The sequence below is a fragment of the Mercenaria mercenaria genome, chromosome 14 (genome assembly GCF_021730395.1).
Source record: "Mercenaria mercenaria strain notata chromosome 14, MADL_Memer_1, whole genome shotgun sequence".
Classification (NCBI taxonomy): domain Eukaryota; kingdom Metazoa; phylum Mollusca; class Bivalvia; order Venerida; family Veneridae; genus Mercenaria; species Mercenaria mercenaria.
The window spans coordinates 41,367,170-41,390,489 of record NC_069374.1 but is presented as its reverse complement, the minus strand read 5'-3'; the positions used below and the strand labels follow the sequence as shown (position 1 = coordinate 41,390,489).

At 39.8% G+C, this 23,320-nt stretch overlaps 1 protein-coding gene across 1 annotated transcript in view; it reads left to right on the top strand.

Annotated features, from left to right (window-relative positions):
• LOC123527402 (uncharacterized) overlaps positions 1 to 23,320 on the top strand; it is a 168,468-nt gene that overhangs the window by 106,842 nt on the left and 38,306 nt on the right. The window contains exons 6-9 of the mRNA XM_053522602.1: positions 617 to 854; positions 10,681 to 10,770; positions 13,947 to 14,099; positions 16,655 to 16,816. Of these exons, the coding sequence (XP_053378577.1) occupies positions 617 to 854; positions 10,681 to 10,770; positions 13,947 to 14,099; positions 16,655 to 16,816 (643 nt within the window). The remainder of the gene's footprint in view (positions 1 to 616; positions 855 to 10,680; positions 10,771 to 13,946; positions 14,100 to 16,654; positions 16,817 to 23,320) is intronic.

Sequence of the window (23,320 nt, the reverse complement as noted above, 5' to 3'; positions counted from 1 at the left end):
GTGGTAACATATTGGAAACAGTAGTACTCCTGGGTGGTAATAGTTGGAAACAGTATGTACCTCCTCGGTGGTAACATAGTTGGAAAACAGTCTGTACTCCTCGGTGGTAACATAGTTGGAAAAACAGTATAAATTCGGTACCTCCTGGGTGGAAAATTGTTGAAAAACAGTAGGTACCTCCTCTGTGGGTAACGAAGTTGGAACAGATAGTACCGCCTGGGTGGTAACGTAGGTTGGAAACAGTAGGTACTCCTCGTGGTAACTAGTTGAAAACAGTAGGTACCTCCTGGGTGGTAACGTAGTTGGAAACAGTAGGTACCTCCTCGGTGGTAACGTAGTTGGAAACAGTAGGTACCTCCTCGGTGGTAACATAGTTGGAAACAGTAGGTACCTCCTCGGTGGTAACATAGTTGGAAACAGTAGGTACCTCCTCGGTGGTAACATAGTTGGAAACAGTAGGTACCTCCTCGGTGGTAACATAGTTGGAAACAGTAGGTACCTCCTCGGTGGTAACATAGTTGGAAACAGTAGATACCTCCTCAGTGGTTACATAACATAGTTGGAAACAGTAGGTACCTCCTAGGTGGTATGGTAACAATATAGTTGGAAACAGTAGGTACCTCCTTGGTGGTAACATTGTTGGAAACAGTAGGTACCTCATCGGTGGTAACATAGTTGAAAACAGTAGGTACCTCCTTGGTGGTAACATAGTTGGAAACAATAGGTACCTCCTCGGTGGTAACATAGTTGGAAACAGTAGGTACCTCCTCGGTGGTAACATTGTTGGAAACAGTAGGTACCTCCTCGGTGGTAACATAGTTGGAAACAGTAGGTACCTCCTCGGTGGTAACATAGTTGGAAACAGTAGGTACCTCCTCGGTAGTATCATAGTTGGAAACAGTAGGTACCTCCTCCGTAGTATCATAGTTGGAAACAGTAGGTACCTCCTCGGTGGTAACATAGTTGGAAACAGAAAGGATCTTCGCGGTGGTAACTGTATACTGTGAATCAGTTTTATTGCGTAGGACGAATTTTGCATATTCTTGCTTGGGTCCGATGCGCAAATTTCAAGGACCGCACTATTATTATTTTTTTACTTTATTTTTTCATTTTAAATTGAAATGCTTGAATTAAACCCCACACGAAAAACCCCCCGGTTTTCTTGTTTCACGTTTGCTGCGAATTTTAATACCAGCGAATTTAAATGATTTCACAGTAGTGGAACCAGTAGGTACCTACTCAGTTGTAATCATGTTGGAAACCAGTAGGAACCTCTCGTGGTTAACTTAGATGAAACAGCTTAGGGATCTTTCACGGTGGTAACAGTGTTGAAAATAGTAAAGGTAGGGGTATCTCAGTGCCGTTTTTCGATGGTATTATTAAATGGTACCTCAATTTTAGGGTCTCTTTTTTTACCAATAGTTCGAACATTGACCTCTGATTTTCTTTTGATACTGTCACACGAAAACTTGATAGATTTGCTTTTTGTATGTCTCATTACGTGACATTTTGGAAAAAAAATAATCTATCGGAAGTGGAAGTAAACACAAGACAAATAAAATTTTATCTCCCGAAACATGGACTAAAATCCAGACCACGGAACAGTAGACTTGTAATGTGGGTAACATGCGGGACTGTGTGTCTGTTAGCTATAGAGTGACAAAAATTGATACCAGACAAAAACTTCCTCCGAATCTAAAATATAAAACTAATCAGAACATTTGGTTTGGTTGCCGATTTTGGGAAATCTTGCATTTTGGGAAGTGTCTCTGCCACATTGGGAAAAAAAATATATTTTTGGATTGGGAAGAGGCGAATAATGGGTCTGTTATTTAAGGATGAAAAGCCATGATTTCTGTAATTGAACAAAAGAACACTGTGACTTACAGTTGTCAAACTTCATAGGATAATTGTTTTTGATCAGTGTATGGCCCCTTTTGTTTTGGAGGAAAGAAAATTTTTTACCCCACACAACAAATTTAAAGGGGGGGTTTTAAGGGTTTTAGTTGTTGTCTCTCGGTCTCCTTCTTCTTCGCAGTAGCCAGTCTTTGTCGCCCCATCCCCTTACCCCCTTGACACAATTAAGAAACACACAAGGACAGAACAAAAGTTGGGCATGGGGCATGTTAGGTCCAAAAAAAAAAGCAGATAAGGGCTTTGTTTTTTTTTACTTTTTTCTTTTGTCGGACAACGCAGACCTAGCCCGATGAAAATTGGGGTTTGCCGCAATCCAAGCCCCCATACGCGGGGATTGAGGATCTATCACCCAAGCGCAGCTCGCCCCGGGGCGCCAAGAAGAATGCCGAAAACCCACCACGGACAAGGGGCATGAGCCGCCTTTTTCTTGAAGGGGCGAGCTTGGGGGCCCGAGGGGGCCCGCCACATCACTTTTAGACCGATCAAGGGAGAAAACATTTTTCCTCCACCCTTTTCCTTTTTTGGCCGAGAGGGACCCCGAACCAAGGTTTTTGGGGGGCGACGAGCCCAGAGCCAGGGGGCCCCCCTTTTAGCGAAAGCCAAAAGGGAGGAAATCCCAAGGTACGCGGGACAGCCTGCTTCTTTGCACGCGGACTTTATTGTTGACAGAGCCCAGCAACAGGCGTGAGAAAGCACTGGGACTTTTTTCTGCCGGCTTAAAACCATTAAACCCGCCTTTATGTGCTCAGTCTCTGCCTTGCTGCTGTTTTCCTGTGGGCATGATGTTTCTCTCTTGCCAAGGTATTGAAAAAAACCCGCTTCTCCATCTTTGAGGGCGCGTCGATCTTTCCTAAAAACATGGTCATGATTCCCGGGGGATTCTTATTGACATAGAAAGTGTGAGGTTTACCGAATGCCTTATCCTCTTGTTTCCCTGGGGTCAAGACAAAACGAAGTCTCACAGTCACGAGGACAGATCTCGCTGTGGGTTTTAATTTTCACTACCAGGGATCTCTCAGTCAGTTTTGAACCTGGGTTGATTTCTTTCCCTCTGTATAAGCTGCTACATTTACCTTTCTTTGTGTACCATCAGCTTGGCTTTATGGGATGGTCTTAAAAAGCCCCTAACTTCTCTTTTAAAGCAGAACCTTTGCAGTTTCTGCTTGTAACTGTGTCCCCGTTAGCTTTCCATGAAGGAGATTGGTGTAAGTTTTGACCCCTATCTGCCCGAAAAAGGTTTTGGTTCTAAACCCTTGTCAAAGCCGTTGGTTTTTTTGGCAGTGGTGGCCTAGCAGTTGAGCTATACTCTAATGGGTCTCACGTTCCCGATATCTGTTTTGGTATTTGCTCATTTGCCCCCCACGTTGTTCCACAAGTTTGGGAACATGGCAAGCTTCCTTTGGGCCTTCCCTCTGCTTGACAAAGTGGGGTTCCGGTACCTTTGTAAAAGTCCCCCAAGGTTTTTTCCCTGTCTGCTTCAATCAGCGAAGTATTTCCCATCTTGATTTTCCCCCCCTGCTTTACACAGGAGAATTTGTTTGGAGTTCTCTTATGATCGATACACCCAATTTCACCCCCAACTGAAATTTTTGAGGCTTCTTTGATCCTTATGTGGCGTAGGGCAGTCTTCTACCCCATAACACCAGAGTCAGGAGAGAGCACCTTAACTTCTTTCGAGTTAACCCCAACATTGATAAAACAAGAAAGTGTAGGGGAAAAACTCCCCCTTGGGGGCACCATGACGCAAAGGGAACTTCCTAGGGTGGAATGTTTTTAAACTGATTTTGTTCCTTTGGGGGGGTATGATTTAAACCACCCAGCATGTGCCCTTTGTACTCCATCCTCATCAGTTGAGAGGAGTCCATTCCAGACTTTGTCAACCGCCCTCTGCAGTAAACCCACTGTAAGCATGACTTTTGCTTTTGGGATCCTCTATCTCTTGCAAAGAAAAGGGGGGGGGGCTGGCCCTAGTGGAAATTGTCGAAAGCCGCTTGTTGATTGCGAATGGGTTTTTATTCCGTACCATTTAAAGGGGGTGATTTACAATCCTCTCCAGGTCTTTCCAACACAGCTGGTTGCTGATTGGGGGGTAGCTTGCACCCTTTTTTTGGGTCCTTCCCTTTCTTGTGGAGGGGATCGTGACCGCCTCTTTCCAATTTTGGAAGCGCCTTTGCCCGCGTAGTTGAAATTTTCCCCAGATTTTAAAATTGCTTATGCTAGATGGTCGCTTTTTCATTTGTGACTCCATTGGTCCGGGAGATTCTTTGCTTAAAATGCCTAAGGGGTCTGTGTTATGCAGTTTAAAAACCTGCTTCATGCTTTCGGTGCCCTTGGCTTGTCTGCCTTCCCTTTTTTCCCTTGGGGCCCCCTTTTGTTTTCCCTGTTGGGGGGGTGTTGAAACATTTTTGTAGTTAGGGCAAAATGTTTGCCGTTTGTTTACCCGTAAAAAAACATTTCACCATTCCTTTCCAAAGTACGAGCCTTTTCCTGTTTTTTATCTTTCGCTTCCGCAACCCCACCTTTTGGCCCTCACTCTATTGACAGGCTTTTTTGTTTCCCCAGCTCTTCCTCTGTGCCCCGTTTTTTCCTGGGGAATTTGGCCCTTGGGTTTGGTAAGAAGGGTTACTTTCTTGTGGGGGATTGTTTTCTGCTTTCCCCCCGGCTCTGATAAACTTTCCTTAAATTCTCCAACTAACCCCAGGGGGCTTATAGTCCTTTCTTGTCCCCTTTAGAAAGCACCTTAAGTATACGGGCGTGAATCTTTGAAAACCCCGGTTGATGCTCTCCCTCCCACTCTGTGCTTTACAGAGCCATCCTCCCCTTTTGGTAAAAAGGCCCCACCGGGTTTTTGTATTTCCCAATCGGGGGATTTGGTGATGTGAGGCTTACGGCCCATTATTTGGGACTGGCAATGGTCGCTCCCCAGTTTTCATTGACTTCCCCTTGATAGTCCATGTATGTCTCAGTACATAAAGCGATAGGGGTTATGTTTTTCCCAGCTTCTGGAGTAAAAATTTGGGGGGACTCGGGCTTTTGATGAGTTTAGTTTGTTATCATCTTGCCGGGTCTCCACTTTCCCTCCATTTATGTGGTAATTTCCCCCTTTGTGGTGCTGTTAAAGTCTCCACAATGATGAACCTGCTTGCTCTTGTAACTTTTAAAGGGACGGCTTTGTCCTTGGGGTTTGTTCACAAATTTCAATAAAACCGTTCTTTCTGGGGCTCAGAAGGGAAACGGAGTACCCCTATGGGGGTTTGCTGGACACGCTGAGTTTTTTCCTACCATGTCGATGCCTCCTTTTCGTCTGCCAATTCTGTCACAGGGGAAACACTGTATCCTCTGACTTTAAAGGTTTTCTCTGTGTGGGGGATTTTCCTGAATCAACAGACTTTGAATCTTTTCTGGGGATAGCTAAAGTTCACTTTCTTTTTGAAGACACCCCTGCTTCCAACTACCCCTAAAAGGTTGATGGGGATTGTTCTTCCCTGGTAGTTCCCCTTTTTCTTTTTGCTTTTTTGGGGATTAAAGGGGGGGCCCCCATAGCTGTGGGGGGACTCTGTGGGGCTCAAGCCCGGCAGGAACCCCCTGGGGGGCCTCAAGATTAAACCCCACATTGTTGAATACCGGATGGCTGTTAATCAAGCGATATTCAGGGTGTTGGGGTTCGTTAAGAGAGTCCCAAAGGCCCCGGCCCTCTTTTTAAAACTTCTGGGTTTTCTTTGGGGGTTACCTCAACCCTTGTTCCGATTAAAACCTTTCCGGGGAACCGGGCTATTTGTCCCATAGTGGGGGCTGTTCATAGGCATCGGGGCTTTCCCACACCCCGGGGCCTGGCATGCCACATTTCGGGGCAGACCTCCCCCGAGTCCCCTCAGTTCGCTAGGGCAGGTGCTCATTCCATTGGCCAACTGGGAGACACGCAAAAGGGCTTGTCTGAAGGGGCTATTATGGCGGGGAAAGACTTACGCACTGGGCTCCTTTTCACCAAACTCCACGTGGAGGCGAAAGGGGAAAGGTGACAACACAAAACCCCAACAACACTTGAAGCATCGCCACCAAATTCCCATATCATAATGACACAATTTGTGCACACCATATTCCTCATCCCTTGCCCAAATTTAATAAACTTCCCAAGTAATCTAAAAAACTGTTGTATGGGATTTTTAGTTCTTTCAAAAACAAAAATTGCAGATTTTGGGATTTGTTTTTTGTTAAATCATGACATCGTCTGCATATGCAATCTTGTAGGGCCCTAATTTCCAACCCTTGACACAATTTTAAAATAAACTTAACAAAATGATCATTACCACCCCTTTGTGCATGATGCTTTTTTCTTTTGAAAATATTCGCATATTAGGGACTTTGTTTTTTTTTCTACCTTTAATACAGTTATTAATCAGTCCACATAATTATGCAATTGTGTGGAAAAATTGCTAGTACTGTGTCATGCATGCGGGGCTTCATCACCTTTGGATAGCTCTGTTTTTTTTTTAAAAGCGTTTCCCCTTTGAAAAACAACAATTTTTTGTAAAGAAAGTTTGCAACAAAGGGGTTTTCCTGAAGGGACAGTTTTGAAGTGGCGTGTTTATGTATGATTGACATACAAAAGGGGTATTCTTCGGGAAAATTTAAAACCCCCCGTGATATGCAATTTGTACCAATTTTCCAAATTCTGAGCAACTAAAAAAAATAAAAACAGGGTTTTGCAGCAAAAAATGATTTCAAACCCCATTTCCAAGAAAAAAGTATAATACTTAATGTTGTTTTTTGTCAAAATTTCCCAAAACAAGAGTGAAACCCCCCAATTTTCCCCCAAATTTTCTTGGACCCAAAAAGGCAAAAAGGGGAAAATCACTATTTATAAATGATGGGGTGTAAGAGATTTTTTTTTTTAAAAAAGTGTGATATAGAAAACATATGTAAATATTGGGTCATTTTTTCTCTCTGGTGTCGTCCCCTATCTTTTTAAGGTAATTTGTTAACTTTAAAATACAAGAAATTTTTTTCATGAAACCCGCTTTAAGATGGGAGGGTTTTTGGGGAATATCAGCATTTTCAATTAAATTTCAATATAAATAGTCTTCCTATGGCAGCAAAAATAACAAAGGCTTCCAAAAAGGGGCTTTTATTGCTTTGGGAAAACTTTGTCTTCTAGAAACCAGGCAGATCATCAAACATTTCAAAAATTAAAGTTTTTCTTGAGAAAAAGGACCATATTTTTAAAAAAATTTCATTTGACCCGACCTCAGCCCTTTTGTAGGCTCCCGCCCCTCGGTTTTTGGTCTACAGCTGACCTTTCTAAAAGCACCTGCAGTCAGTGGCATCTCCCAAAACGGTCATTTTGTGACTCCCCGCGAATTTTCCCCAATTTCATTTCTTTTTTCAGGGGTCACCCCCCTCGGCAAAACCCCGGGCCCCAGAATTGCCCCGAGACTGCCGTATTTGAAACCCCTTCAGCACTAAGTTTTTTTTCTAAAACCCAATTTTTAGGGGAGAATGCCAAAAATAGGTTTTTGAGAAATACATGATTTCTAAGTTTGCATGACTTCACCCCAATTTTTGTATGAAAAATTGGGGGACCCTACAAAAAATGCCCATCCCGGCTGTTTAAAAAATTTTTGCCCTGCCACCTTTTGTCCGTCTGTCACCTTCAATTTTCCATCAATAACGGGGAAAACCCTTTGACCTAGAACTTTCAAACTTCAAAAGGGGGCAGGGCTTATGGAGAAACCCTATTGTTTTTGGGGGCACTCCCTCAAAATTTGGGCACAGGGCCCGAACATGGAAAAAAACCATTTTCCATCAATACTTAGAAAATTGACCCCCGAATGTTGAAACTTCATAAGATTTTTTGCATGGGGAATGATGACCCTATTATTTTGAGGACTTGGAAAGGGAAGGGCACGGGGCCGGGAAAATGGAAACCATTTCCAAACAATAACTTAAAAACCCCTTGACCCAGAATGTTGAAACCAGAAAATGATTTTTGCTGCAGGTAGTGACCCCTATTGATTTTGGGGCACTCTATTAAAGTTAAGGGCACAGGGGCAGAACATGAAAAAACCATTTCTGGGCCCTAAATTTAGAAAACCCTTTGACTAGAACCTTTAAACTTCATAGGGGGGAAGGATCGATTTTACGCCCCATTGTTTTTGGGGTCACTCCTAAAATAAGGTCAGGGGGCCGAACATTCGATCATAAAATTTAGAACCACTTACCCCCGAATGTTTTAAACTTCACTATGATTACATGCAAGATGACCCCCATTGATTTCGGGCACTCTGGAAAGGGCAAAGGCAAGGGGGCCCAACATGGAAAACCCTTTCCCAAACAATAACTTGAAACCCCTTGATCGAAAGTTGAAACTTTATAAGATGTTAAGCATGAGAGTAATTATCCATTGATTTTGGGGGCACTCATTAAAAATTCAAGGTCACAGTACAGAACAGGAAAACCATTCCGGTCAATAACTTGAAACCATTTGACCTAAACCTAAACTTTATAGGGTGATAACGTACAAGTAAGACCCCTATTTTTTTGGGGGTTATCCATCAAAAAGGGCAAGGTCACGAGGTGAACTGGAAAAAAAATTTCCAGTAAAAATTTTTAAAACCACGACCTTATATAGGGAAAAAAAAATTAAAAAAACTTCTTGTCTGAAACCCCGAGATTTTGGGGTCCTTGGAAGGTCAAGGTCAAAGGGGCCGAAAAAGGAAAAACCCTTTCCAACAAAAATTGGAACCACTTGCCCAAAGTTTTTTAAATTATAGGGTGATTGGTAGAGAGCAGAACCCTTTTGATTTTGTGTCATCTGGAAAGGTCAAGGGCCCGGGCCAAACATGGAAAAAAATTTTTCCGCTAAAATTGAAACCCCTTGCCTTATATGGAAAAAAACTTAAAAAAATCTTCTTGTCTAAACCACAAAAATTGCCTAGATTTTGGTATGTAGCATTTCCCTATGGGGCCCCTTTCAAATTGTTCAAAAATTACCCTTGGGGAAAAGTGGCCCCCCCCCGGGGGGCCCAAATTTTACATAGACTTGTTAGGGAATTTTTTTTTTTAAAAATTCTTTTCTGAAAAATTCAAAACCCGGGGCCCTTTGATACTTGGAGTAGCATGCCAGTGGGGCTCTAAAAAGATTGTTTTAAATTATGCCCCCAGGGAAAAGAGGCCCTGCCCCCCGGGGGGGCACTTTTTTTTTGGTTATTGGGAAAATACTTTAAAAAATTTTTTGATTTTTTCCCAGACTTTTTTTATAATTACCTGATGCCCCAAGAATTTAAGGTCCACCCATTGACTTTGACCTTGACCTATACCTATTTTTTTTTAAAAAAAAGAACATGATATTTTGGGACAAATAAATTTGCACACCAAATTTAAAAATGACTTTTTGACCTGAATGTGACTACAGACCACTTTCTTTAAAATTTTAGCTCAGTAAAACATTTGAAACTTGTGACTTTCAGTGACCCTAAGGGGACCCACGACCTACTTTCTTAAATTTTTCATATTTGAAAGAAACTTTACCATTTGCTCGGGGACGATCCCGGGGCTCTTTTTTTCAAAGCATTTTTTAGTTACCTAATTGATATTAAATGATACTTATTAGAATAATAATTGTTCGTTTGTCAATTAAAAAAGTTGTAGAAAGGTGTGAAAACATTCTTGATTAAAAAAAGTTTAATGTATTTAAACGGGGGAGGAACGTTACACGAGCTCTTGTGGAGGGTATCATTTAAGATTTTGGGGTATGTTACTATTCCGGATAACGTTACGCATTCGGAGGATAAAAAAACCTTTTCGGTGTTTTGTTTGCCAAAAAAAAATGTAAAAATTTATTCTTTTTTCAAAAGAAAATTGTTTCTCTAGATCAATGGGATGAATCGTGGGCATGGTTTAAAAACGTAAAATATATTGAGTCTACGCGTTTAAGAAAAATCCCCAATTTTTTTAAGAAAAATTTCTAAAAAAGTTGAAAAAATTGTTTTAACCATATTTTATTTCATTTGCACGATAAGACCCCTTTTGGGATGCAGTTATAATACGAGGTAAAAATCAACTGGGCTTTTTTTTCCGGGTTTATGAATTTAGGTTTTTGGGGGGCTTCTCTGATGTGTTTCGATTTTAGGATGATATTTTTGGAATTCTTTTGACATTACATCCCGGGGTAAAATGAATTAGTATCGAAAATCGGGATTTTTTTTTAAATGTAACAAAATATAAAGTGTTTTTTTAATTTTGAAATTCTAAAATTGATTAAAAAAAATTAAAATGAATATAAACATTTTCAAAGGAAACTTGTTTTTTTATCTAAAGTAAGATCCATAACACCAATTGCATTGATCGTGTTGCACTTTTAAAACTTATAAAATACCCGTTTATGCACATTTTAAGCGCAAACATTTCCTGCTTCAGAAAGTTTGGCATGGTGCTTTATCAACGATTTTAAATTACTAAAAACTTTAAAAAAATCCTCCGGAATCGGTAAATGAACTTAAGAAAAAATTGGCTTTTTTCATGACAAAAGCAATTCAATAAAAATTCTTTTTAAAAAACAAAAGTTCTTTTTTGTTAAACATTAAAGTGTTTCTGTTGGGGCAACCATTGAATTTATAGTCTCTTGCAGGGGGTAAGTGCCCCGCAAGCGATATGATCTGCGCAAAAAAGATTTGTAACAGCACAAAACAAATGGCTATTAAAAACTTTTAAACATTTAAAGAGGATTTTTATGCAATTCAAGCTAAATTTGGGTATTTTTTTCAGGTTTTCATTAAAGGTAATGCGTCTTGTCTTGGTGATGACGGTGGCAAGGGTTTTCAGGGGCTGTGCGCCATTGAAGGGAGGGCCAGGACTGTAGGCATTGCGTAAAGCGACACGTTAAAATTTAAATTTGGGTTTTCAAAAATTAGGGTTACCTTATAAAATAGTAAATCACTCTCTTTTTTGATTTGAAAAAGTATTTAAACATGTAAAAATAATACCCCTTAAAAATTTTTCGATTTCGCTCCCCCTTTTTGGTGATTTTTTAGAGGTTATGAAAAACATTTAAACAACCCATTATTTAAGGGGTTGTTCAAACATCGGTCAATTTGCATGGAAAAGGATGGGAGAGCCTGCATAATTGTATCATAACTTTTCATCAATTGTATTTTTGACAATCCAACGACATCTTTCCCCTTTTTTTCCTGGTTTTAAACCGTAAAGCAACGCCATTTTAAAAATACGACTGCCCAAATCAGAAAAATGTTTTGATATTTAATTTAAAAAAACAGAATCCTGAAGAAGGAAAAGGTATCTCCTAATTTTAAAACTTTAAAACAGCACCCCCACAACTGTAAATATCCGGCTAAAATGAAATTTATAAAACCCCGAAAATTAGATCAACCCCAAATTTTCAAAATCGTTTTATAAGTCCATGCTGAAGAGGGTTTTTAACAATGCAAATTTGCAGAAAAACGGTTAGAATATTTTAAACAATTTTTTAGATATTTTTATCAAAAATTTTTTTTTTTCATAAAAAACTTGTTACATCAATATACTCGTTTCACGGGTTTAAACCAGTCTAACAAGTGCAACAATGACAAAAACACAATTTTTTTTTTTGAAAAAAGAAAAAATTTTACCCCTCTTTTGGAAAAAAATACCAACAGCTTTATTAACCTCCCAATGCTGTAGTTTTCCGGAATCGTACGAAGCATCCTAAATCTGTAACTGATACCTCCCCAACCGAGTCTCTGTAAAATTCCTCCCCCGTGTTTTTTTTAAGGCCGTAATCGTTTTTTTTTTTCCAAACAAAAAATCAAAACCACCTCGTGCTTCACACATAGTATTATAAAGTATGCAATTGGAAATTTTGTTATTATTATTGAGTTAATGTTTTCGTTGATTATTTTCAACTGGGTCAAAAAAGACAAAATGACATGAGCTTCTCAGTTCAAACTGATAACCAAAGGTGTGATCATATTTTTGTTATGATCAAATTGCCAGTAATTATAGGCAATAAGCGTGTCACCTCGTGTCATTTTTGTTTTTCACAGTTTGATCTCAGTTAAAGATAATACTCGATCTTTATTAAATTAGTATCATAATATTTGTGATTTTTTAGTTCTTTATGACCGCTTAATGTCCGTCGTGCGGCCGTCAACAGTTTCTAAAAAAACCTTCTTGAAAATCACTGAGCAGAATTACACCAAACTTCACAGGAATGATCCTTGGGTGGCCCCCTTTCAAAATTGTTCAAAGAATTGAATTCCTTCAAACCTGGCCGCCATTTTGATGATGTCATTGATCGGTCCAGTCTCAGAACTCAGACTGGCAATATACCTTTTTGTGCCCTTCAGACAATCTTTTTTTGTCTAACAGTTTGGTGTATGTCACTATTAGTCTTTTTTTTCGGTTGCACGGGATTGCCATTCTGCATACACTACTATCTATCTAGTATGGAATGTTCCAGGTATTGAAATAAGGGAGTATCTCTCTATCTAGTATGAGGTGACATGTGCCGGGCATTGAAATGGAGCAGTATCTGTTTATTCAGTAAGGGAATGTATGTGTTATACCTTGTTAGAACTTCCCTGTTTGTCTGGTAATGGTCTGTTTTTTTCAAAGTTATAAATCCCATACATGTGTTATACCTTGTAAGAACTTCCCTGTTTGTCTGGTAATTGTATGTTTTTCAATGTTATGAATTTATAACTGAACACTTAGATGACTGCATAATTATGTCTCACCTGCATAATTATGTCTCACCTTCCCCCCCCCCCCCCCCCCCCCCCACACACACACACATATTGATTTTGCCTTTTGCACTTTATTTTCGATCAATAAGTGGAGAACCATTTGACCTAGAACCTTCAAACTTCATAGGTTGATAGGGCTTATAGAGTAGACATCCCCTAATGTTTTTAGGGTTACTCAATCAAAGGTCAAGGTCACAAGGGCCTGAACATGGAAAACCATTTCCGATCAATAACTGGGGAACCATTTTGACCTAGAACCTTCAATCTTCATAGGATTATAGGGTTATGGAGTAGACGACCCCTAATGATTTGGGGTTCACTCTGTCAGAGGTCAAGGTCACAGGGGCCTGAACATGGAAGTCCATTTCCGATCAGTAACTTGAGAACCACTTGACCCAGAATGTTGAAACTTCATAGGATGATTGGACATGCAGAGTAGAATACCCCTATTGATTTTGGGGTCACTCAGTTAAAGGTCTAGGTCACGGTGGCCTAAACATGGAAAAATATTTCCGATCAATAACTTGAGAACCACTTGACCCAGAATGTTGAAACTTCATTGGATGATTTGACATGCTGAGTAGATAATCCCTATTGCAGCCAACCATCAATGGCTCTTGGACTTCTTGCAGTCACTCTGTTAAAGGTCAAGGTCACAGTGGCCTAAACATGGAGAACCATTTCCGGTCAATAACTTAAGAACTACTTGACTAAAAATGTTGAAACTTCTTAGGATGATTGGACTTACAAAGTAGATGACCTAAATTGATTTTGGGGTGACTCTATTAAAGATCAAGGTCACATGGATTTCCAATCAATAACTTGAGAACTATTTGACCCAGAACCTTCAATCACCTTAAGGTGATAGGACTTACAGAGTAGATGACCCTTATCAATTTTGGGGTCATTTGAGCAAAGGTCAAGGTCACAGGGGCCTGAACATGGAAAACTCTTTCCGCTCATTAACTTGAGAAGAATGTTGAAATTTCATAGGATGATTTGACATGCAGAGTAGATGACCCCTATTGATTTTGGGGTCACTCAATCAAAGTTCAAGGTCACAGGAGCCAGAACATGGAAAACCATTTCCAATCCAGTACTTGAGAACCACTAGGCCCAGAATGTTGAAACTACTTGGGATGATTAGACATGCCGAGTAGATGATCCGTACTGCAGCCAACCATTGGTGTCTCTTGGACCTATTGACTTCTTGCCTATTACTGCTCTACATTTGGAGAGACATGTGCTATTCTACAAAAGCATCTTCTAGTTTTAAAGAATGAATTTCAGGGCATATTGAAGGAAGGAGTTGCACATATACGGGATATGAAAACTTTTATTAGTCATCTAGAGCACCCATCTGAACCGAATTCCTGGACATACATGGAGGATGAGATGTTCTTAATGCTTCGGCCAGAACTAAAAAAAGATATTGGAAACAATGTAAGTCTAGTCCTCTAGGTCAGAGAACCACTTATTCAAGTAAGTACAGGTTACTTACTCGGGATAAGTTAAATGTATACATTTGTACTTGGGAATAAGGTGAGGTTTAGTCTGTTCTAATTGATCAGTTATATAAACAAACCCAAAAGGTCACTTTTAGCTTGGCTTGACAAAAATCAGTAGAGCTATTGTGATACCTGCTGTGTTGACAGCATGTGTCGACACATTGTTAACAATTCTCAGCTAGCTCATTCTCTGTTATTGCTCATTGTAACTGAATGAAACTTCATACTTGCATCCCCAATGATAATACTAACTAAATTATATAGGTGTCATAACTCTTGTTTTCAATTTGATGAAATTATGCACCATTTTGTATTAAGCTATCAATTTTATTATCCCCCGCCGATGAAATCGGGAGGGGGGTATTGAAATGGCGTTGTCCGTCCGTCAGTCCGTCCGTCCATCCGCAGCCATTTCTCAGTAACTACTTGGTAGAATTTCATGAAACTTGAAATAAACATGAACCAACATACTGCGATGATGCCCGTCAAGTTTTTTTTTTGATTGGTCAATTTCCCTCAGAGTTATTGCTCTTGATTTAATAAAAAATGTCTGTCTGCAGCCATTTCTCAGTAACTAACAGGTAGAATTTCATCAAACTTCAAACAGACATGAACCAAGATACTGCCACGATGCCCTTCAAGTTTTTTTTCGATTGGTCAATTTTCCAATAGTTATTGCCCTTTAATTGTTTAAAAATCCACAGATCTGTACATAACAAACCAACCAATTGGAAAATTTCATTAAACTTCTTTCATTCTTTTCCATGAACATTTTTTATAAACATGTGTTGTTGTGTACCTACACCTGGTCACCACCTGACCTTGGTCCCACCCCAGCCATTTTTTTTTTTTTTTTTTTTTTTTTTTCATTTTCCATTTTCTATCAATATTTATAATCAACATGTAAACTGTTGTATCCTCACCCCCCCCCCCCCCCCAGCCCCACCCAAACAAACCATTCATTTTCTTTTAATTTGATTTTGACTAATGAAATTATTTGCTTCTTGGTAACATTCTTAACTTTTTGCTGGATATATTTTTTTGCCGTTCCTCAACTCTGACCCTTTCGGGGGGGGCGGATTCCAATTCATCGAATTTGCTTGTTTAGTCTTTTTTTTCAACAAAATTCTCTGAGATTGTCAGCAAGTTAGTTTACAGAAACTTTACATCACAGCTAAATGAAACTTCACACACCAGTTGAATGACTTAGGTTCCAAAACAAAAAAAGCCCCTTTTTATTCGCCCGAAAAGATGTATTATGTTATACCCCTGGTGTCCATCAGTCTGTCCGAGTGTCCGTCTGTCCATTAGCAATTTCTTGTCCGCTCTGTAACTCTTGAACCTCTTGAAGGATTTCAAAGATACTTGACACAACTGTTCACAACATTGAGATGACGTGCCGAGCGCATGTTTCGAATGACTCGCTTTAAGGTCACACTTAGGGGTCAAAGGTCATATAAGTTTGTTTTGTGTCCGCTCTGTAACTCTTGAACTGCTTGCAGGATTTTAAAGAAACTTGGCACAAATGTTCACCACATCGAGACGATGTTTCGGATGGCTTGCATCAAGGTCAAGGTCATATTTAGGGGTCAAATGTCATATCAGTTTGTTTCACATCTGCTCTGAAATTCTTGAACTGCTTGAAGGATTTCAAAGAAACTTGGCACAAATGTTCACCACATCGAGACGATATGCAGAGCACCTGTTTCGGATGGCTCGCTGCAAGGTCAAGGTCACACTTTGGGGTCAAAGGTCATATTACTGTTTCATGTGTATATTGCTCCACATTGGGGTGCTTATGTTTTCACTGTGATCATTAAAAGGTGGTTTACAGCATCTAAGGACTTACTACCACCAAATTTGATGTATTGCAAGCTGATATGAAAAACTGGCTTTAGATTGTATTTGGGAACACTGATACTAATAGTAGAAAGATGGTTTATGCTCTTTATCTCCAGTTTGGCTACACCTATTAATTGTCAGCAAACTGTGTTTAGGTAGCTTTTATCAAAAACTAAGGTTGGGAATATATTTGGGGGTCTCTCGGATCATGGGCACTGTTACTAAAAATAGAAAATTGTTTCTGCTGAATAACTGGCATTATTGGCTGCAGTCAAGTATGTTTAACCCTTTTTTAAACAGAACCTTTATGGGTGATGCAAAGTTTGAAAGTTTTAGTGGAATTTCCATGTTTCTTGTTCAGCATAATATGTAAAGTTGTGCACCTTGGGTTTTGCTTGGGATTTCAGTCTGTAATGCAAGAGTTATGGTCCTAGACTTAGTCAGATATATGCATAATATTTAAAGGATTATTATCTGTGGTCAGTTGATGACTCCCGCTTTTTGCAGGGCTCATTATCTCAAAGGTCATAGTAACATTGAGACAGAATTACATGATGATTGTATTCTTGCGTACCTTGGAAAATGCGTTTAGCAAGTCTTCAAAAATCGATACATTTAAAATTTACTAATTTGTTTAATTGTTTTCAGTATATTACGGACGAAAACTTTTTTAACTTATTTCCCTATGAGGTAAGGCCATGGGACTGTATGATGTTATGGGGAACGAAATATTCCAGATCTACACTTCATATGGATCCATACAACTGGACAGCCATCAGTGCTGTGATATGGGGCAGGAAAAAGTGGAAGGTATGGAGCCTCTAGTTGTTATTTTTGTTGGATCACCACCAAACTTGGTCTGTAGTATCCTTGTAAAGTCCTTTCATTTTTAGCACACCTTAGCATGAAGTGCTTATTGTGAGCCATTGTGATCAGGCGGTGTCCGTCATGCGTCCATCTGTAGGACAATTGTCAACAATTTCTTTAAACAGCATCCCCTCCAAAAACACTGAATGGATTTTAATGAAACTTGGCCTGGATGTTCCTTGGCTGGTCCTCTACCAAACTTGTTCAAATGGTTTTGCTCGGTTGCACATAGGTTCCACCAGAGCTAAAAATAGAAAAATCTTCAAATGACATCACCTTCTAAACCGCTGGTCCGATTTTGAAATAATGGTCCTTGTATGACCTTCTATGAAGATTGTTAAGATTATTTTGATTCATTCAAAAACATGGCTGCCAGAGGGTGTGGTCAGTTTTCCCAATATGTATATTGTAGAAACTCTTGTATGAAACTGCTGACCCAATTTTAAAATATTTTTACACAAATGGCCCCTGTTAAGCTTATTTAAATTATCCAGATTCATTAAAAAACGTGGCAGCCAGAGGGCATATTCACATTTTCCTATATCCCCACGATTTACGTTTTCGACGAACATATTTTTTCCAGTTAATTTGCATATCCCGCACATGTCAAGCTGTGATCACTTATTTTGGTAGAATAAACAAAGTTCTACATGTGTCCTCATTTCATGACTTAATTTTTTATGCCACCCTTTGAAGAAGGAGCGGTATATTGCTTTGCAGATGTCGGTCGGTCTGTATAATTATCGGTCGGTATGTAGACCAGTCCGTTTCCGGATGATAACTCAAGAACGCTTGGGTTTAGAATCATGAAAGTTTGTAGGGAGGTTGGTCATAATCAGCAGATGACCCCTATTGAGTTTAAGGTCAGAAGAGCAAGGTCACAGTGACCCGGAACAGTTAAACCATTTCCAGACGATAACTTGAGAATGCTTAGGCCTAGAATCACGAAAGTTGATAGGGAAGTTGATCATGACCAGCAGATGACCCCTATTGATTTTGAATTTAGTAGGTCAAAGGTCAAGGTCACAGTGACCCGGAACAGTTAAACGGTTTCCGAATGATAATTCAAGAATGCTTGGGCCTAGGATGATGAAAGTTGTTAGGGGTTGGTTATGACCAGCAGATAACTCCTATTGATTTTGAGGTCAGTAGGCCAAAGGTCAAGGTCACAGTGTCCCAGAACAGTTTAACGGTTTCCAGACGTTAACTTGAAATTGCTAGTGTCATGAAACATAATAGGAAGGTTGATCATGACCAGCAGATGACCCCTATTTATTTTGAGGTCAATAGGTCAGAGGTCAAGGTCACATTGATACAGAACAGTAGAACTTTTGTGTACAGTGACCAAATAATTTCTGTTCCTTGTGCAGTTACTGAATGCATCAAGGGGGGCATTTCGTGTTCTACGAGCTCTTGTTTTAAAATGAAAGTAAATCAATGATTTAATAATTATCATATAATTTTTTATATATCTTTTATTTAATCCCAAAACTGCTACTTCAGTGACCATCTCATTTAATCACTTAAAAGCATGGAAATAGTTTAGAAGTTTGTCTGCAGACACGGCGATCTTAGTTGTTATTGGTAATGTCATGCTTTTTAAAAACCTATACCATACAGTAAAGTAAAGCCTTGCAGAATAAATTAAGAATGTTAAAGCCATTCTTTATTATGTACTTATATTGCACATGCTATTTGTTAAGAATTCAGGCAGATATTGATAAAAAAAAAATCCCATCTACATTGTTAAATGGGAGTTACTTGATAAAAGTTATGGTTGGCTCCAAAGGTCAGCACGAGTTGCACCGAGCAGGGCCATTTATGTCAGGTGCCCAAAGTTTATTCAATAAACACAAATTTGAATAGGACTTACTAATAACTCACTGAAAATATATTAAATAGCGTTGAATATGGTTAAAACGAAATGCAGAACAATACACTTGAAACCCTTTATAACACTTTTCGATATACTGCAGTATTCGGTATAACGCTGTACGCTCTTGACACCCGAATTTTCCAAGACAAAAAAGAAAAAAAGAAAGAAAACAAAGAAAGAAATATAATCAGCGCTCACGGACGTACTATGAAATCATTATTATTCATGGGGGCATGATTTTCGTGGTTCATCTCAACCACGAAATTAAGTCCCAATGAACAAATTGTGCCCAGGATAATGTATTAAATTGTACGCAACAATGCACAATGTTGCCAAAAAGACACCATAGCTGTCCGATCTAATCCGTAGTTGTATGCATGCAGCAGTAATTGGCCTGCAGCTTTCATGTAGTTTATGGAGGCTCCATCAACGATAAACATAGGTATGCATCGGATCAAAACCGAATTTCATTGAGATATATACCCATGGTTTGTTCACGACATACACATCAAAGTAAAAGTAGATACTAAAAATATAAGTTTGACGTAGCGTCACGTGCCAACCGCACTATTCTGCGGCTGTTATTTGATTTTTTTGGGCCCGCTGTGCAATGTTTTACACTAGCCTTTATTTTTACTGACACGTAGTAAACTACTATTACTTTGGGAATATTAAATATTATAAGTTAATTGCTAGATTTGTGTCCGATGCATTATTACCAAATTCGCATTACACGTTTCTCGGCAGGATAGAACACATGCATAAGTTCAACAGCTTGTAATTTTAGATGCAGATGCACATTTATTTTGCAAAAAACATCCGGATGAAAGTTTAGTTTTGACAAGTTTTGCAAATTAGGGGTCGTATAATTATGTCCCCCCCCCCCCCCACCCCTCTGGGGGAGACACACTTCATTTCTGAGCAATAACTGGAGAACCATTTGACCTAGAACCTTCAAACTTCATAGGGTTGTAGGTCTGCTGGAGTAGACGACCCCTATTGTTTTTGGGGTCACTCCGTCAACGGTCAAGGTCACAGGGGCCTGAACATTGAAAACCATTTCCGATCAATAACTAGAGAACCACTTGACCCAGAATACTGAAACTTCATAGGATGATTGGTCATTAAAAGTAGATGACCCATATTGATTTTGGGGTCACTCCGTCAAAGGTCAAGGTCACAGGGGCCTGAACATTGAAAACCATTTCCGATCAATAACTAGAGAACCACTTGACCCAGAATGTTGAAACTTCATAGGATGATTGGTCATGAAGAGTAGATGACCCCTATAGTTTTTGGGGTCACTTCATCAAAGGTCAAGGTCACAGGGGCCTGAACATTGAAAACCATTTCCAATCAATAACTTGAGTACCACTTCACCCAGAATGTTGAAACTTCATAGGATGATTGTACATGCAAAGTAGATGACCCCTATTGATTTGGAGTCACTCCGTTAAAGGTCAAGGTCACAGGGGCCTGAACATTGAAAACCATTTCCGGTCAGTAACTTGAGAACCACTCGACCCAGAATGTTGAAACTTCATAGGATGATTGTTCATGCAGAATAAATGACCCCTATTGTTTTTGGGGTCACTCCGTTAAAGGTCAAGGTCACAGGGGCCTGAACATTGATAACCATTTCCGATCAATAACTTCAGAACCTCTTGATCCAGAATGTTGAAACTTCATAGGATGATTGAACATGCAGAGTAGATGACCCCTATCGATTTTGGGATCACTCTGTTAAAGGTCAAGGTCACAGGAGCCTGAACATGGAAAACAATTTCCGATCAATAACTTGAGAACCACTTGACCCAGAATGTTGAAACTTCATAGGATAATTGAACATGCAGAGTAGATTATCCCTATTGATTTTGGGGTCAGTCTATTAAAGGTCAAGGTCACAGGGGCCTGGTCATGTAAAATCATTTCTGGAGAATAACATGAGAACCACTTGACCTAGAATGTTGAAACTTAATAGGATGATTGGACATGCAGAGTAGATGACCCCTATTTATTTTGAGGTCACTTGATCAATGGTCAAGGTCACAGGGCCTGAACATGGAAAACAATTTCTGATCAATAACTTGAGAACCACTTGACCCAGAATGTTGAAACTTCATAGGATAATTGAACATGCAGAGTAGATGATCCCTATTGATTTTGGGGTTAGTCTATTAAAGGTCAATGTCACAGGGGCCTGGTCATGTAAAATCATTTCTGGAGAATAACTTGAGAACCACTTGACCTAGAATGTTGAAACTTAATAGGATGATTGGACATGCAGAGTAGATGACCCCTATTTATTTTGAGGTCACTTGATCAAAGGTCAAGGTCACAGGAGCCTGAACAGTGACTTGAGAACCACTAGGCCAGTAGTGTTGAAATTTAGCGGGGTGACTGGACGAGTAGACGACCGCTATTGTTTTTGGGGTCACTCCGTCAACGGTCAAGGTCACAGGGGCCTTAACATTGAAAACCATTTCCGATCAATAACTAGAGAACCACTTGACCCAGAATGTTGAAACTTCATAGGATGATTGGTCATGAAGAGTAGATGACCCCTATTGATTTTGGGGTCACTCCGTCAAAGGTCAAGGTCACAGGGGCCTGAACATTGAAAACCATTTCCGATCAATAACTGGAGAACCACTTGACCCAGAATGTTGAAACTTCATAGGATGATTGGTCATAAAGAGTAGATGACCCCTATTGATTTTGGGCTCACTCCGTCAAAGGTCAAGGTCACAGGGGCCTGAACATTGAAAACCATTTCCGGTCAGTAACTTGAGAACCACTTGACCCAGAATGATGAAACTTCATAGGATGATTGGTCATGCAGAGTAGATGACCCCTAACGATTTTGGGGTCACTCTGTTAAAGGTCAAGGCCACAGGGGCCTGAACATGGAAAACCATTTCCAATCAATAACTTGAGAACCTCTCGACCCAGAATGTTGAAACTTCATAGGATGATTGTTCATACAGAGTAAATGACCGCTATTGTTTTTGGGGTCACTCTGTTAAAGGACAAGGTCACAGGGGCCTGAACATGGAAAACCATTTCCGATAAATAACTGGAGAACCACTTCACCCAGAATGTTGAAACTTCATAGGATGATTGTACATGCAAAGTAGATGACCCCTATCGATTTTGGGGTCACTCCATTAAAGGTCAAGGTCACAGGGGCCTGAACATTGAAAACCATTTCCGGTCAGTAACTTGAGAACCACTTGACCCAGAATGTTGAAACTTAATAGGATGATTGGTCATGCAGAGTAGATGACCCCTAACGATTTTGGGGTCACTCTGTGAAAGGTCAAGGCCACAGGGGCCTGAACATTGAAAACCATTTCCGGTCAGTAACTTGAGAACCACTTGATCCAAAATGATGAAACTTCATAGGATGATTGGTCATGCAGAGTAGATGACCCCTAACGATTTTGGGGTCACTCTGTTAAAGGTCAAGGCCACAGGGGCCTGAACATGGAAAACCATTTCCAATCAATAACTTGAGAACCTCTTGACCCAGAATGTTGAAACTTCATAGGATGATTGTTCATACAGAGTAAATGACCACTATTGTTTTTGGGGTCACTCTGTTAAAGGTCAAGGTCACAGGGGCCTGAACATTGATAACCAGTTCCGATCAATAACTTGAGAACCACTTGACCCAGAATGTTGAAATTTTATAGGATGATTGAACATGCAGATTAGATGACCCCTATTGATTTTGGAGTCAGTCAATTAAAGGTCAAGGTCACAGTGGCCTGTTCATGTAAAATAATTTTTTGGAAATAACTTGAGAACCACTTGACCTACAATGTTGAAACTTAATAGGATGATTGGACATGCAGAGTAGATGACCCCTATTTATTTTGAGGTCACTTGATCAAAGGTCAAGGTCACAGGAGCCTGAACAGTGACTTGAGAACCACTAGGCCAAGAGTGTTGAAATTTAGCGGGATGACTGGACATGCCAAGTAGATGATCCCTATTGCAGCCAACCATCAGTGTCTCTTTGACTTTCGCTCCTGACCCCTATTGACTTCTTGCCTATAGGACTTTGCATTGGGGGAGACATGTGCTTTTTTACAAAAGCAATTTCTAGTTATAGATAATGTGGTTGTTAATTGGCACATGATCACTCGCTAATCGTCAAAATTTGATTGTTTGCATAACAAGCATGTAACATTGGTCAGTCAGCTATCAATCCGTTTAAGTTTTGAGTCTGAGCACTCATGGTGAGCTATTGTGACTCTCTACCATAATTGTTCAAATTAATGCCCTGGAATCAAAAATGGCCATGTCCTGGGTGTGACATATATATACTATAAGCTTATATAAAGAAACATTGAAAATATTCTTCTCTGATTCCATAATAGCTAGAGCCTTGATATTTGGCGTATGATATCAGGGTTCGACTTCTAAAGTATTTGTTCAAATTTTTGCCCTAGGTTCAAATATGACCATGCCCATGTGTGTGACGTGTATATGATATATTTATTTATTTGTTGGGATTAACATCACACCAACACAATTATAGTTATATGGCGACTTTCCAGCCTTGG